General features: G+C 43.9%; 1 protein-coding gene across 1 annotated transcript in view; it reads left to right on the top strand.

The window, feature by feature from the left end:
- Positions 1-16583, top strand: part of zswim8 (zinc finger, SWIM-type containing 8) — a 198279-nt gene that overhangs the window by 78743 nt on the left and 102953 nt on the right. The window contains 1 exon segment of the mRNA XM_052041760.1: positions 14332-14504. Within this exon segment, the coding sequence (XP_051897720.1) occupies positions 14332-14504 (173 nt within the window).

Below are 16583 nucleotides of genomic sequence, written 5' to 3'. Positions count from 1 at the left end.
GATACAAGGCAATTAGGGAGGGGCAGTAAATGCAGATACACCTAGTAATGCCCACCTCCTAAATAATAAAACAAAAGCTTGGTGATAGTGTACCAAAATGTTTTACAGGACAAGAATGGAACATGGAGGTCTGTTTGGATATAAATTAGAACGCGACTGAATCATTGCTAAACTGAACCGCACCCTGACGTGCGTGCCCGGGTCTGGGCTGGATAGACTGGTACTTGTGGATCGTTGGCCTAGGGGTTTACAGAAGGAAGTCAGGATTGGCTCAGGCACATGATTGAGGGGGTTGGCTGAGGGGTAATCACCATCTCCTCTGGTGAGAAACAGAAAGAATGGGGACTATATAAAGAATTATTTGACAATGTTATTTATTTTTAGTGGCACTTAAGGGGATATGAAATTATAATTACTCATGAGCATGCATGTGTAGCTTGTAAACCTAGAAATTGGTGTGCAAGAAAAGTGTGGGACTCTTGTCCTACAACAACAACCATTTATTTTTTTAACTAGCTACTTCCTTATTGTAAACTAAGCTTCAAAATTATGACACAAACAAGTCTGTACATCACATAGCAGTGATAGAGTTGTGCTCACATGACTAGACTAATAATTCAGAGGCTAGAATATTAATCCAGTGGAACTACTGTTCAAGTCCCACCATGCCAAATAAAATGACATGAATGAATAAGCAAAATAAGCTGGTGAGATGTGGGTGTTGCAGAGTCGGCCTTCCCAAATTGTCACCAGAAGTGAGTGACCTGTATGGCCATTTCAGATGGCGGGGAAGAGTTGGCCACATTGCTGTTGGTCTAGAGTCACATATAGGCTTGACTGGGTAAGGGAGGCAGATTTCTTCCCAATCTTCACAGTGCGTTGCTTCAGGAAGGCTGGTAGTAGTATAGTCAAGGATGCCAGCCACCCTGGCCATTCACTTTTCTCTCTTCTACCTTCTGGGAGAAGATATAGGAGCTTGAAAGCCCGGATGTCCAGACTCGAGAACAGCTTCTTCCCCACAGCTGTCAGACTTCTGAGCCAATCCCCTCTCTCACGTCCCCTTCCCGGTGGTGCTGCCATGTTCTCGGACTCTCAATTCTACCTCTCGCGGTTACTCTGTTGTTATTACATTAGCATTTCTTTTTGCATTACTTCAGACTACACTACTATACTTTGCATCATTCTGCTGTTTTGCACTCGTTCTGTACTTACCGTTGTATTTATTATTACCATGTACACTCCTTACTCTGTGAGCTTCAAGTGGACAAGGAATTTCATTGCACCCTGGTGTATATGACAATAAACTTAAACTAACTAAACTGAAGAGCACAGTGAACAAGTAGTGTTTTTGCAATAATCCAGTGGTTTCATGGCAGCCTTACTGATACTGGTGTTTTATTCCAGATTTATTTAATTGTTGAATATAATTACCCCAGGTGCCGGGACCAGTAATTATGGCCATGAATCTGTCAGATCATCACACATAGCCAACGAGTTTGGTCAGGCTGTATGTTGGGAAGGAAACTTGCCATCCTGGTTGGATCTGATGTGTATATCATTTCAGTGAATCCATCAGCATGTAGAGTCACCATTAACCATTAACCAAAAACTAAAGCTGGACCAGTCAGATAAACACATTGTCTCCAAGAACAGAGCACAGGATGCTTTCGGAGTTATTTGCACCCTGAATCTCCAAAAACCCTTTCCACCACTTAAAAGTCAAGTGAGTGATGGAGTGCCCCATGAGCCTGGATGAGTGCAGTTCCAACTCTTAAGAAACATGATGCTCTCCAGGGCAAAACAACCCACCTGACTGGCACCCCATCCGTTACCAGCGCACAGTGGCTCTACCCCTAATTTCTGCAGGATAAAATTGGCTCAAGTTCTACTCTGCTCTTGGCACTGTCAGTAAACGGTAACCATGCCTGAGTGTGGGAGCACCCTCCTTCAGCTGCGACCTCTGCTATTAATGTGGCCAAGGTCAAGACTCGCCATCTGTGGGAGTCATGCGCATAACCCAGGTTTTATACTGTGGCACACAATGCACTAATACACCCTGCGGATCTTATTACTGAGCACAATGTTATTCCATTCCCGCAGCAGCCCACTGAAATGCAACTGGGAACAAATATCTTTCATAGTGCTCAAATTGGGCATTGTTAAAGTGCAGTGAGGGATTTTATTTACAGTGCTGTAGTGTGCCCTGAGAAAATATGTAGGTCCATCTCTAAACTGCACATTGTTGCATGCCTTCTCAAAAATGTAGAAAGCAGCCTCCAGAAGTTTGCTATCACTGACTTGTTGGAATAAACAGCTGCAGGTTAAGGCGAGGTCATAATATGGGGCTTGGAGTGTTATAGTGCAAGTGCACAATGGGTGCCCTTGGCATTGAGGTTAACCACATTGCAGTATGGTCTTTCTCTATTTGTTGTAGGTTGGCGCCTCTTGCAACCCATCATCTGAACTCAACTTCAACCTATCAACTGGGGTAAAATTAGTCAAGGCTAGCAGAGCAGCCCAGCCCAGAACTCCTTAAAAAGCTTATTAAAACTGAGTGAATGCCACAAACAAAATAATATAACTACAGACACTATAATTAATATAGTGTTGGTTGTTACAAGATGCTACCAATGATTACATGACATAAATGTCTCCAAAATGCTTTGCACTAATATGATCTCTGAATTCTAACAGCTTTACATAGCTTAAACCTGTAACCGTAGCCATAACTACAGCCTCAGCTCGCACATACTCCTCTCCAACTTTGAATGAAATCCACTCCAGTGATCACTCGAAGGAGTCTGTACCCACCTGTACAGGTTATCACCTCTGCCCGCAGCTCCCTTGCAATCTGCCCTCCAGCTTTAAATGTTACTCGTGTAACCCCTGAACTCTAGATGTTTTTGAACATAACTCATCTAAGTGAGTCCAACTCATCCAACTCAAAAACTTTGATCCCTCAAAGAAACCTGTTCCCATGCATAAGGGATCAGTCCAGTCCTTGCAAGTTGCATGACATTTCCCTGACCCCTCCGTATTTTCCAATATGAAAATCGCACCCATGACAATTTGATTGATGTCACATGCTCTCCACACCTGTATCATGTTTGTGAGTCCATTGGTTGATTTGGTGAACCAGTCTACATCAGTGTTATTCTGTTTGATGTTTGACCATTATCACAACAAAGATGCTTTGACAGGAAAAGCCTTAGTTTTTAGCATTCTAGAAGGTTCTGGTGAATTGGTATAACTCTAGAAATGAATATGATCTTTTACCAATTGAGCCATTGAGCATAAATCCAGATGGTGGAACCCTGGTTGTTCCTTATGGGTTGACCTAAATCTGTTGATAGCCTTATTTCAGGGTTACAGAGAAGGTGACCTGTAGTTTAGTTCCCCTTTTTGTATTTGTCACATGTACATTGAACACATACAGTGAGATTCATCATTTCCTTCAGCTCGCAGTCTGTTGTAAAAGTACAGTAAAAACCCCTTGGTTCTTCACAGCACACTTGGGTAGACTTTTGGTCAGTTTTTAGTCATTGCTGTTTCCAAGTGCATTCTTGCTGCAGGTTTGGCTGCATGGTTCAAATTTGATATAAACACATCTTAACACAGGGCTTCAAGTATTTTGTATTAAGTTGAAAAGTCGTTCATTAACCAGATCAAAAAATTGGGTATGTTATTGGTTTATTATTGTCATGTGTACCGAGATACAGTGAAAAGTTTTTGCTTACGTGCCATCCAGACAGATCATTCCATACATCAGTACATCGAGGTAGTAAAAAGGGAAACAGAATGTGGAATATAGTGTTGCAGTTACAGAGAAAGTGCAGTGCAGGTTGACAAATAAAGTGCAAGGGCCGTGACAAGGTAGATTGAGAGATCAAGAGTTCATTTTTATTGCATTAGAGGGCTATTCAAGAATCTTATAACAGCTGGATAGAAGCTGTCCTTGAGCCTGGTGGTACACATTCTCAAGCTTTTGTATCTTCTGCCCGATGGGTGTGGGGAGAAGAGAGAATGTCCAGGGTGGGAGGGGTCCTTGATTATGCTGGCTGCTTTCCCGAGGCAGTGGGAAGTGTAGACAGAGTCAGTGGAGGGGAGGCTGGTTTGCGTGATGGACTGGGCTGCGTCCACAACTCTTTGCAACTTCTTGCGGTCTTGGCATTCTATCCGGATGCATCACAACTTGGTAGGGCAAGCTGTGATGCATCCGGATAGAATGCTTTCTATGGTGCATCTGTAAAAATTTGGTTAATGTGAGAATTATTCAATAGTATACAATTTGGTAACGTGGAATTTATAAATAAGTAATGGTGAGAATAATCTGGCCCCACCGTACGCTTCCCGCTCGTGTCTGCATTCTATCTCCGTGATCTCACATTTTGTGGCAACGCAGCTCCCAACGATGTTGGGGTCTCACAGCTATGGCTGATCTGCATGGCTAAACCTGATGCAGCGCTAACTGAAGCCCCCTTCAAGAGCTGCCCTGGTGGCATCTGTCTGCCAGTGCTGCCAAAGGCCTTTTTACGGTTTCTAAATACCTCTAGTGAACAGAGACATTTGAAAATGGTTGAAGTACACCTAAATAATTAAAAACATTGTCAAGAAGCTAAGACTGCTACTAAGTATTTGGCTGAGAGTAGCTGACACTGGAGGTAGTGAAATTTAATCCCCTCCATCCACCCGGAGACACAAGAGACTGCAGATGCTGGAATCTGGAGCAACACACGAGATGCTGGAGGAACTCAGTGGGTCAGGCTGTAGGGAGTCTGGGTGAGAGTGTGGTTGAAGAGCCGGGGAGCAGCAGAGACCACAGAGGGAGAACGGTGAGAGAGGGTCTCATAGAACTCCCGTCGAAGAGAGGAGGGAAACTTCTTAAAAGTTGTCAAACCTTTGGTAGTGAGCTGCTGTGTGTCCCTCCTTCCACCTGTTGGTTTTATTTAATTACTCATCTCCACTCTGTATGTCCCCATGTAAACACTGGTTGCTTCAGACTCTGATATAACACACCCCATTCCTCCTGCCTTTGCTCCTGAGGCTTTGTTGTCATCGGAACAGACTTTCCAGATTTGAGCTGACCTAAACCTGTGATTATGTCCATGTTTCAGATGAACTGCTTTCACGTGTTAATTGTCGCTGTTGTGGGTGCACTTTTGAAGATGTGCCTGATCTCTGCATCAAACATCATGCCTTCTCAGTCTTGTTTTATTCCAGGGGGCATGCATTGTTAAAGCTTTGACATGGATTTCTTTTATTTTTGGACACAGTGGCCTGGAAGCAGAGATTGTACCAACATACATTGTGCACACTTATCTACAAAATAATAGACTTTGAAATTCAAGACTCTGAAATGAGTCTTTGAGTAAAAGTGCTGTAAATGGCTTTTTAATCCTGTGATGGTTGCACTGGGTCAGAGGTTGGATTTTAATGTTAAACTCCACCTGATAATGCAACTGAGCCATGCTAATCCTTGCTATAAATGGGAAGCTTATCCTTGAAGCAAGCTTCTCTCCCTCGCGTTTATTCCCCAGAGAATTTTTCCAGGTTTGTTCCAGCCAGATTGAGAACAGAAGGTGCATCACCTGAATTTAAAGTAAAGCAGCACGTACAGATTTTATTTGTATAATTTCTGTCTGTTCTGCTTTAATGTTGTGCATTTGTGCTTGATAATGTTTTCAGTACCTTAATAACTAGAATCCTCGCTTGAGTCCCACATCAGAGTCTTGCCCACAATGATCTTGGCTGACTTTCTCAGTGCAGGAAAATCAAAAATCTGCAGATGAAGGAAATCTAAAGTTGAAGCAGAAAATGCTGGAAACACTCTGCAGGTCAGCCAGCATCCATTGAAAGAGAAACAGTTCATGTTCCAGGCCCAAGATCCTTGGTCAGATCCTTGCAGTGCAGTACTGAGGGAGTGCCACACAGCCAGGATGTATATTTGCTATACCTCCAGCGTTGGGATGGAGGGCAAGGTCAGGTCATAGAGTCATACAGAATGGAAACAGGCCCTTCGGCCCAACTGGTCCATGCCTACCAAGATGCCCATCTAAGCTAGTCCCGTTTGCCCACGTTTGACCCAAATCCCTCTAAACCTTTCCTATCCATAAATCTGCTCAACTGTCTTTTAAATGTTATCATTGTTCCTGCTTCAACCACTTTCTCTGGCAGCTTGTTCCATATACACACCACCCTCAGTGTGAAGAAGTTGCCTGTCAGATTCTTATTAAATCTCTCCCCCCAAACCTATGCCCTCTAATTCTTGATTCTCTTTCGCTGGGAAAAATTCTGTGCGCATTCACCCTGTCTATGCCCCTCACGATTTTATACACTTCAATAAGGTCACCCTTCATTCTCCTACGCTCCAGTGAGTAAAGCCCCAGCCTGCCCAGTCTCTCCCTATAACTCAGGCCCTTGAGTCCTGGCAGCATTCTCATAAATCTTTTCTACACTTTTTCCAGATGTGGACACATATGATATCTATCATGTTTTGTGCTGCAGTGTGTGGGGGCAGGAGTCTGGAATTGGGTGGGGTGGGGTTGGGGAGGTCCCACCCCACCCCACCCCACCCAATTCCAGACTCCTGATGGGTGGGTGAGCATTTGGAGGACAGTGACCATTGCTCCATAACCTTTAAAATTGTCATGGACAGGGACAGGTGCAGAGAGGGCAAGAGGTTTTTCAATTGGGGAAGGGCGAACTACGAGGCTATAAGGAGAGAACTTGGGAGTGTAAATAGGGATGTCCTTTTTGAAGAAAAATGTATCATGGAGATGTGGTTGATGTTCAGGGATCTTATGCAGGATGTTAGGGATAAATATGTCCTGGTGAGGCAGAAAAGGAATGGCAGGGTGAAGGAACCGTGGGTGACGAGAGAGGTGGAACGACTTGTTAGGGAGAAGAAGGTAGCATACGTGAGGTATAAGCAGCAAGGTTCAGACAGGGCCCGTGAGGAATATAGGGTAGCAAGGAAGGAACTTAAGAAAGGGCTGAGGAGAGCTAGAAGGGGACATGAAAAGGCTTTGGCTAGTAGGGTTAAGGAAAATCCCAAGGCCTTTTTCAAGTACGTGAAGGGTAGGAGGATGGCTAAGGTAAAGGTAGGTCTGATTAAGGATAAAGGTGGGAGAATTTGCCTGGAGGCAGCGGAAGTGGGAGAAGTTCTCAATGAGTACTTCTCTTCGGTATTCACCAGGGAGAGGGGTCTTGATGATGCGGAAGGGAGTGCTGGTAGGGGTAATGTTCTCGAGGTTGTAGATATTAAGAGAGAGGATGTGTTGAAGTTGTTAAATAATATTAAGACAGATAAATCTCCGGGGCCTGACGGGATTTTCCCCAGGCTGCTTTGAGAGGCTAGGGAGGAGATTGTTGAACCGCTGGTAAGGATCTTTGAGTCCTCGTTGTCCATGGGGATGGTGCCGGAGGATTGGAGGGTTGCGAATGTTGTCCCCTTGTTCAAAAAAGGTAACAGGGATAGGCCAGGGAATTATAGACTGGTGAGTCTCACGTCTGTGGTGGGTAAGCTGTTAGAAAGGATTCTAAGGGATAGGATTTATGAACACCTTGAGAAACATGGACTGATTAGGGACAGCCAGCATGGCTTTGTGAAGGGAAGATCTTGCCTCACAAGCCTGTTAGAGTTCTTTGAGGAGGTGACCAGGAAGATTGATGAGGGCAGTGCAGTGGATGTGGTTTACATGGATTTTAGTAAGGCATTTGATAAGGTTCCTCATGGTAGGCTTCTTCAGAAGGTCAGAGGCCAAGGGATCCAAGGAAGCTTGGCTGTGTGGATTAGGAATTGGCTTGCATGTAGAAAGCAGAGGGTTGTGGTGGAAGGAGTGCCCTCGGATTGGAAGGCAGTGACTAGTGGTGTCCCGCAGGGATCGGTTCTGGGACCTCTACTTTTTGTGATATTTATAGATGACTTAGATGAGGGGGTGGAGGGCTGGGTTAGTAAGTTTGCGGACGACACTAAGATAGGCGGTGTTGTGGATAGTGTGGAGGGCTGTCAGAGCTTACAGAGGGATATTGATAGGATGCAGAGCTGGGCTGACAAGTGGCAGATGGAGTTCAATCCGGAGAAATGTGAGGTGGTACACTTTGGAAGGACAAACTCCAGGGCAGAGTACTGGGTCCATGGCAAGGTACTTGGCAGTGTGGAGGAGCAGAGGGATCTGGGGGTTCATATTCACAGTTCATTGAAAGTTGCCTCACAGGTGGAAAGAGCAGTTAAGAAGGCCAATGGGATGTTGGCTTTCATAAGTCGCGGGATTGAGCTTAAGAGCCACGAGGTGATGATGCAGCTTTACAAAACTCTAGTTAGGCCACACTTAGAGTACTGTGTTCAGTTCTGGTCGCCTCATTATAGGAAGGATGTGGAGGCGTTGGAGAGGGTGCAGAGGAGATTTACCAGGATGCTGCCTGGATTGGACAGTATTGAATATGAGGAGAGGCTTAAGGTGCTAGGGCTTTATTCACTGGAAAGGAGGAGGATGAGAGGAGACATGATAGAGGTATATAAAATACTGAGAGGAATAGATAAAGTAGACAGTCAGCGCCTCCTTTCCAGAGCACCAATGCTCAAGACGAGAGGTCATGGCTTTAAGGTTATGGGTGGGAGGTTCAGGGGAGATGTCAGGGGGAGGTTTTTCACCCAAAGAGTTGTTGGTGCATGGAATGCACTGCCAGGGGTGGTGGTGGAGGCAGCTACATTGAACAGATTCAAGAGCTTGTTGGATAGGCACATGGAGGAGTGTGGGATGGGGGGATATGCGGGAGGAAGGGGTTAGGTAGTGTGAGGGTGGTTTAATGGATGGCACAACATGGTGGGCCGAAGGGCCTGTTTTGTGCTGTATGGTTCTATGGAGGTCACATGCATTACATGAACCAGTAGCTTTGTCCAAGACCAACAACTAGCTGGCTGTGTGATCTGACCAATAGAGGGAGCTCACCACAAATGGGCTGCTGTATTGTGACGTGTCCACAGTTAGAAAGAGTGTGCCATTGGTAATATCAGGAAAGGTGTGATAGCAAAATACGAAGCTTCCTCTTCTCTGAATTCATAAACATCACTGCTTTCTGCCGCTTTCACTGGAGGTGACCACGGTCAGCATTTCACCTCTAGTATGACACACCTTGGATGCTATTCCTAGACACAATCAATTTTGGTGGCATATTAATCATTAAATTTGTTTTAAGGCCAATTTTTGGAAAATAATTTACAGTAGTAAGTGTGAATGATGGTGGTGATTCAAATAGAATCTGAAATGGAATTGGTTTATTTATCACATGTACCAATGTACAATGAAAGACTTGTCTTGCATACCGTTCACACATTCACTTCATTACACAGTGCTTTGAGGTAGTATAAGGTGAAACAATAACAGAATGCAGAATAAAGTGTCACAGCAATAGAGAAGTGCTATGCAGGTAGACAATAAGGTCCAAGGTCATAACGAGGTAGATTGTGAGGTCAAGAGTTCATGTTATTGTACTAGGGAACCATTCAATAGTCATAACGGGTAGAAGCTGTCCTTGAGCTTGGTGGTATGTGCTTTCAGGCTTTTGTATCTTCTGCCAATGGGAAATGGGAGAAGAGAGAATGTCCAGGGTGGGTGGGGTCTTTGATTATGCTGGCTGCTTTACTGAGGCAGCAAGAAGTATAGACAGAGTCCATGGAGGGGAGGCTGGTTTCCGTGATGTGCTGGGCTGTGTCCACAACTCTGCAGTCTCTTATGGTCACGAACAGAGCAGTTGCTGTACCAAGCCATGATGCACCTGGATAGGATGCTTTCTATGGTGCATCGATAAAATTGATGAGGGTCAAACGGGACATGCCAAATTTTTTTAGTCTCCTGAGGAAGCAGAGGTGCTGTTGAGCTTTCTTGGCCGTGGCCTCCACGTGGTTGGACCAGGACAGGCTATTGGTGATGTTCACTCCCAGGAGCTTGAAGCTCTCAATCCTTTTGACCTCAGCACCTTTGAGGTAAACGGGATGTGTGCACCGCCCCCTTCCTGAAGTCAATGACCAGCTCTTTTATTTTACTGACATTGAGGGAAAGGTTGCTGTCATAACATCATGTCACTAAGCTCTCTATCTCCTTCCTGTATTCTGACTCAGTTATTTGAGATATGGTCCACTACGGTCGTATAATCTGTAAACTTGTAGATTGAGTTAGAGCAGAATCTGGCCACGCAGTCATGAGTGTATAGGGAGTAGAGTAGGGAGCTGAGGACGCAGCCTTGTGGGGCACCATTTTTGAGAATAATTGTGGCAGAGATGTTGCTGCCTATCCTTACTGATTGTGGTCTGTTGGTTAGGAAGTCAAGGATCCAATTGCAAAGGGAGACGTTGAGTCCCAGGTCGCAGAGTTTGGTGATGAGTTTGCTTGGAATTATAGTATTGAAGTTGGAGCTTTAGTCAATAAACAATAGTCTAACATAGGTGTCTTTACTGTCCATATGCTCCAGAGATGAGTGTAGGGCCAGGGAGATGGCATCCACTATAGACCTGTTTCAGCGATAGGCAAGTTACATTGGGTCGAGGTTTTCTGGGAAGCTGGAGTTAATGTGTTCCATGACCAGCCTCTTGAAGCACTTCATGATGGTGGATGTCAGAGCCACCGGGCAGTAGTCATTAAGGCACGTTACCTTGTTTTTCTTAGGTACCGGGATGATAGTGATCTTCTTAAAATAGGTGGGAACCCCAGATTGAAGCAGGGAGAGGTTAAAAATGTCTGCAAATACCCCCACCAGCTGTTCTGCACAGGATCTGAGGACACCGCCAGGGACACCATCCGGGCCAGATGCTTTCCGTGGGTTCACTCTCCGGAAGACTGATTTTATGTCTGCAACGGTGACTGTGGGTTCAGGCGCATTGGAGGCTGTCAGGGCGGGTGGTGGCAAACCAATTCCCTTCTGTTCAAAACGTGCATAGAATATGATAAGCTCATTGGGAAGGGATGCGCTGTTATCGGTGATGCTGCCCGACTTTGTTTGGTAAACCCTGCCACAAGTGGCGGCTGGTCTTGGACGTGATTCTGGACTGGTATTATCTCTTGGCATCTCTGATAGCTTTACAGAGGTCATATCTCGATTTCTTGTACAGGTCAGGTTTGCCTGATTTGAATGCTGCAGTCCTAGACTTCAATAGGGAGTGGATCTGTGTTGCCCAGCGAGCTAGTCCCATCTGCCCGCATTTGGTCCATAGCTCTCTAAACCTCTCCTATCCATGTACTTATCTAGATGGCTTTTAAACGTTGCTAATGTGCCCTCCTCAACCACTATTTCTGGCAGCTCATTCCAAATACGCACCACCCTTTGTGTGAAGAAGCTGCCCCTGATGTCCCTTCTAAATTTCTCACTTCTGATCTTAAACCTATGTTCTCTTGTTTTTAGCTCCCCCTCCCTGGGAAAAAGACTGTGTGCTTTCACCCTGTTTATGCCCCTCATGATCTTTATACACCTCTATCAGGTCACCCCTCAATCTCCTACGTTCCAGGGAATAAAGTCCTAGCCTACACATCCTCTCCTTGTAACCTCAGGACCAGTCATTAACTTTGAGACATGCATATTCATGCAAGGATCCCGAGCAGTGGCTCTTGTGCTGAGGGATACAGGCAGTGGTGCCTGTATTTGTCAGCAAGTTCCTGCCTCCCTGACTTCTGTTTCCCTCCACAGATGCTGCCTGACTTGCTAAGAATTTAAAAAGGCCTTAATTACTTTTGCACTCTGTGCGTCTGTATTAAGCCAATAATCTTGTAAGCCTTTCTAATGGCCTCCTCAGCTTTTCCTGGCACCTCCAACAACTTGTGTGTATAACCCTCGGGCACTCAATAAAGAAATTACATGTCAGCAACCTGAGGTTTGCGGTAGTTCAAGTTTTTCCAAGCCATGCCAGCTTTTCATGAATTATGTGCATTGGAAGTGCTGCCTAGGCAATTTTCCAGTGTCTCACTGCATAATGTAGACACAGTACAAACACAACACATCAATTTATGGCACTGAATTCCTTGTTGTGTTGATAAAAATTGATTTAAATGAAGAGATGATCACGTTATAATTAATGACTCATTTGGTAATGAAGTTGTATTTCACTTAAGCATTTGTTATTATATTTCTGAATTACTGTTGAAGTTTTGTTTGTAAAAATGAGTTTTTCAGTAATGTTAACTCTGCTCTTATCCCCTGTATGTACCCCAGTAATGGCGTTAGTGTGGGATCCATAGTGTTCTGTTGCTGAGGTAGGGTTAGGGTTGTGCAGGTCAGTTCAAGAACCTGATGGTTGTAGGAAAGTAGCTGTTCCTAAACCTGGTGGTGTGGGACTTCAGACTGACTGACTTGCTGGAGTATTTTAGAGGACGTTAAGAGTTGACCACACCAGGGAGGCTGAGGTCACAAGAGGGCCAGACCTGGGTAATAATACATTTCCTTCCCTGGGCATCATTAACTGTTTGGGTTTTTAATGACAATCCTTTGCTCTTTATTCCTGAGTTTTTGATGTGGGAAGTGTGGGAGACAACCTTCAGTTGGGAGTGGGGGAAAGGATCCTGCAGTATATCAAGCCAAGGGAGTACTTGATTTCAACACTGTTGCACGTCAGTAAAAACTATTCAACTGCATGTCCTCGAGTCGTCCTATACCAATCAAACCCTTTTGGGTATGTGACCTTTCTCACTTCAGTTACAGTATCTCTCTTTGGGGGATGAGGGCCATTTCCTTATAGCTCTCTCACATCAGGAGCTGATTTGCTAGTTGACCTTTGGTTTGGGGAAGCCTCTGTTATTCTGCTGTTGGGGTTATTGGAGTTGTTTGTCTGGAAGCTGATGGGGTTGTCTTGTCTTACCTTGGTTCCCCTTTCCCTCTGCAAACAGTCAAAGTACTCTATTTCATATCTATGGACCTGCGGCTGCAGCTTGTGAACCTTGTCAACAGCTGGTTGACAGCTGGAAAGCTGTGGCATTTGCTGGCTTTTTTTTAAGGTGACACAAATATCCTGAGGTGTTTTAAAGTGTAACTTTAAGCTGGGGAGTGATCTCAGATTGAAGAATAATCAGATCATGGTGCATGGCACATATGCATCAACAATATTCATAGTTAAATAGCAAAGCCTGCAGGAATTTAGAAGTTTAGGATTGCTTAGAGCATAAGAATTTCTATACAGTGCTATCAGCTGTGGCTCACTGGACAGCACTCTTTGTTCTGTCAGAAGCTCATGAGTTCAAGAACCACTGCAGAGACACCAAAATTTGTGACTGACATCTATCCATATTTGACCATTATTACAATGTTGTTTGCATCTTTTACATCAAAACCTGACTGCACTTTAACTACCAAAAGCTCTAAATCACTGAAGGGAATGTGAACAGTGCTACATAAATATAAACGTGTTATTTTAAAGTTTGCAGGGTTGGATGATGCCAACATGAGCCATTGGTAATGGTGTAATATAGTGTGGCACCTGTAGTTCGATGTACATTGGACGGCATGTGTCATACAGTGATATCACAAGTATTAACATACAGTACACTGCTTCCACCGTCGAGGACATCTCCAAGAGACAGTGCCATAAGAAGGCAGCATCCGTCATTAAGGACCCTCACCATCCGGGACATGCCCTCTTCACGTTACTACCATCGGGGAGGAGGTACAGGAGCCTGAAGATCCACACTCAATGATTCAGAAACAGCTTTTTCCCCTCCACCATCAGATTTCTGAATGGTCCATGACCACTACCTCGTTATTCCTTTCTTTTTGCACTATTTATTTATTTTTATACTTTATAGTAATCCTTGCACTGCACTGCTGCCACAAAACAACAAATTTCACATCATATAAGTCATTGATAATAAGTCTGATTCCGATTCCCACTTCAGTTGGTAAGGAAGAATGAACTAGTTTTACAAAATTTGCACACATACAGTTCTGACAAACAGTCTATGACCTGAAACATTAACTCTGTTTCTCTCTCCATAGATGCTGCCTGATCTGCTGAGCATTACATTTTATTTCAGATTTCCAGCATTTGCATTTTTTTCATTTAAAGTTTTGCTGATTAACTGGGTTTTGAATTCTCTGATTTTCAAAACTCTATCAGCATTGCATATGTTCATCTTGGAAACCCAACAGTTGTGCCCTGTAACACAGGAGGTTTATATTATGAATTCGCTATGGGAAATTTAAAATGGGGAAACGTTAATACAAAAGTGACAAATGCATTGTGACAGGTCGTGCACACAGACAGAATTTTAAATTATAACGCTGCATGCTTTAGATTATTGTGGGATCATTGAGCACTTAAGTGATTTATTTCCTTCTCTTTCCCCTACCCAGGATTTCACCTGAGTGCCACTGTGGTTCCTCTGCAGACTGCACAAGCTAAAGGGGCGTTCAATGTGGCCGTAATGTTTGACCGCTGCAGGATAACCTCATGCAGCTGTACATGTGGAGCAGGAGCTAAGTGGTGTGCTCATGTGGTGGCCCTCTGCCTCTTCAGGATACACAATGTGAGTACGGTGTCCGTGTTGGAATATTTTAGTAATTTGGGAAACTGCGTTACATTTTGGCAGGTTACTTGGACTTTTGGCATGATAAGTACTTTAAGGAGGGATGGATATAAGATGTAGTCAGCTGGCATAAGTGGGTGATTCACCATTTGTGGTCTGTTAGCAGACAAATTTGCCTAAGGTGCTGTCTGCCTGACTTCCTCACCACCAACCCAACTTCCAATCTTCTGACCTTCACATTAGTGTAACTTAGTTTATTATTGTCATGTGTACCAAGGTACAGTGAAGAACTTTTGTTCTGCATGGCATCCACACAGATCATTTCATCACATCAGTAAATCGAGGTGCTGCAAGGGAAAAGCAGTAACAGCTTGGAATTTAGATTTAAAAAAATGTAGAACAGTTATAAGAGAAGTAATGTATAGGTCTGCATAGAGCAGCTTGTAATGAGTCGCCACGCTCTGGCGCCAGGTTCATCCTTTTCTGTAGCAACAAACAATCTGCTGGAGGAACTCAGCGGGTCGAGCAGCATCTGTGGGCGGAAAGGAATTGTCAACGTTTTGGGTTGAAACCCTTCATTGGGATTCGTCTGTAGTCTCTTGTGTCTTCATCCTTTTCTCTGTTTGAAATGATCCATTCCTTCCTTGTGCTTCTGTTCCACAGGCCTGATGGAAATGTAATGTTCTTTATTGGTTTATTATTGTCACATGTACTGAGGTACAGTGAAAAACTTTGTTTTGCCTGCCAGCCAGACAGATCACTTCATCAGATCAGTGCATTGAGGTAGTACAAGGGAAACCAATAACAGAATGCAGAATATAAAGTGTTACAGTTACAGAGGAAGTAAAAGTCAACTGAAAACACATTATTGTCAACAATACCTTTTCTATCCCTTTACGTCTGTGACTTGTGGTTATCGACTTCGAGATTATTTGTTTGTCATGGGACCCAACAAGTGGCTTTAACTCAGTAAAACATCCCATATAAAACCTTCTGAGCCAGTTGACAAATTGGAAATGGATGGAGAGTCACAAAGGAGGTGGGAGAGAGTGTGGTCTAACAGGTAGCTTTTAAGGAACACCCTAAAAGAGAAAGAAAGATGGAGAGGTTCAGGGAGAGAATTCCAGAGCTTACAGCCTCAGCAGCTGAAGGCAAATCTGTCAGTGGTGGAGAAATCAAATTCTGGAATGAACAATGGCCTGAGCTGGAGTCGCATTGGAGTTTATGGGTGATTCGTGGAGTGCTGGAGCCCTGGGGTCTCTGAAGAGGTGCCTGGCTATAATGGTCTGGTCACTATTGCAATATATAGATGATTGTGAGTTTTCCTTCAAGAACTGTGTCTACGATGTGCTATGACTTTTGATATATGGGTTTACCAGGTGCTGCTGTTAGCTGAGTGCTGACTGCCTTCAATAAAAGTTATTTTATTGGTTGTGCTCTCCTGGTAACTTGCCTTCGTGAACAGTAACATAATATGATTAAGACCTGCTGGTCTTTTCCTGCATCTCAGTTTCATTCATTGGTAAGTTGCAACTTATTTCTTGAGAGCAACGAAGTTAGACCTTGCAACGTTTCTCTGTTCTCCAACACAAGAAAACATGCAAACATTCTGGTATCCAAATGTATTTAACCAGGAGCATTGGGTAAAATGATCCAGTCAAAATTTAGGTGGCACTAGTACTGAAGTGCAAAATATTTTACTAATCCTGCAGTGCTTAACTGCTACCACTGGTACAAGTAAGATCAAAGCAGGTTCATTCCTAAAAGCACAACAGAGTAACAGTTCTGCACTGCGGGCACTGGATTTGAAAATTTGTAAATTGGGTATGTGTTAGTGAGATATATTCTGCAAGAAAATCAATGTTTATATGACAGCTCAAATGACCAGGATATTGGCTAAAATGTGATAATTAACTATTATTACATTTTAATATTAGTTGAAACTAAATCCTGTTTACACCTTTCATTAACAGAGGCAATCAAAGTTGATTGGCATTGTATTGCTTGGTTTGAAAGAAATGTTGTTTTAAAAAAAACTTTATTTATATGGCACAGTAACAGGCCCTTCTGGCCCAACGA

Source organism: Pristis pectinata, chromosome 30, assembly GCF_009764475.1.
Source record: "Pristis pectinata isolate sPriPec2 chromosome 30, sPriPec2.1.pri, whole genome shotgun sequence".
Classification (NCBI taxonomy): Eukaryota; Metazoa; Chordata; class Chondrichthyes; order Rhinopristiformes; family Pristidae; genus Pristis; species Pristis pectinata.
This window is presented reverse-complemented; position numbering and strand designations above follow the sequence as displayed.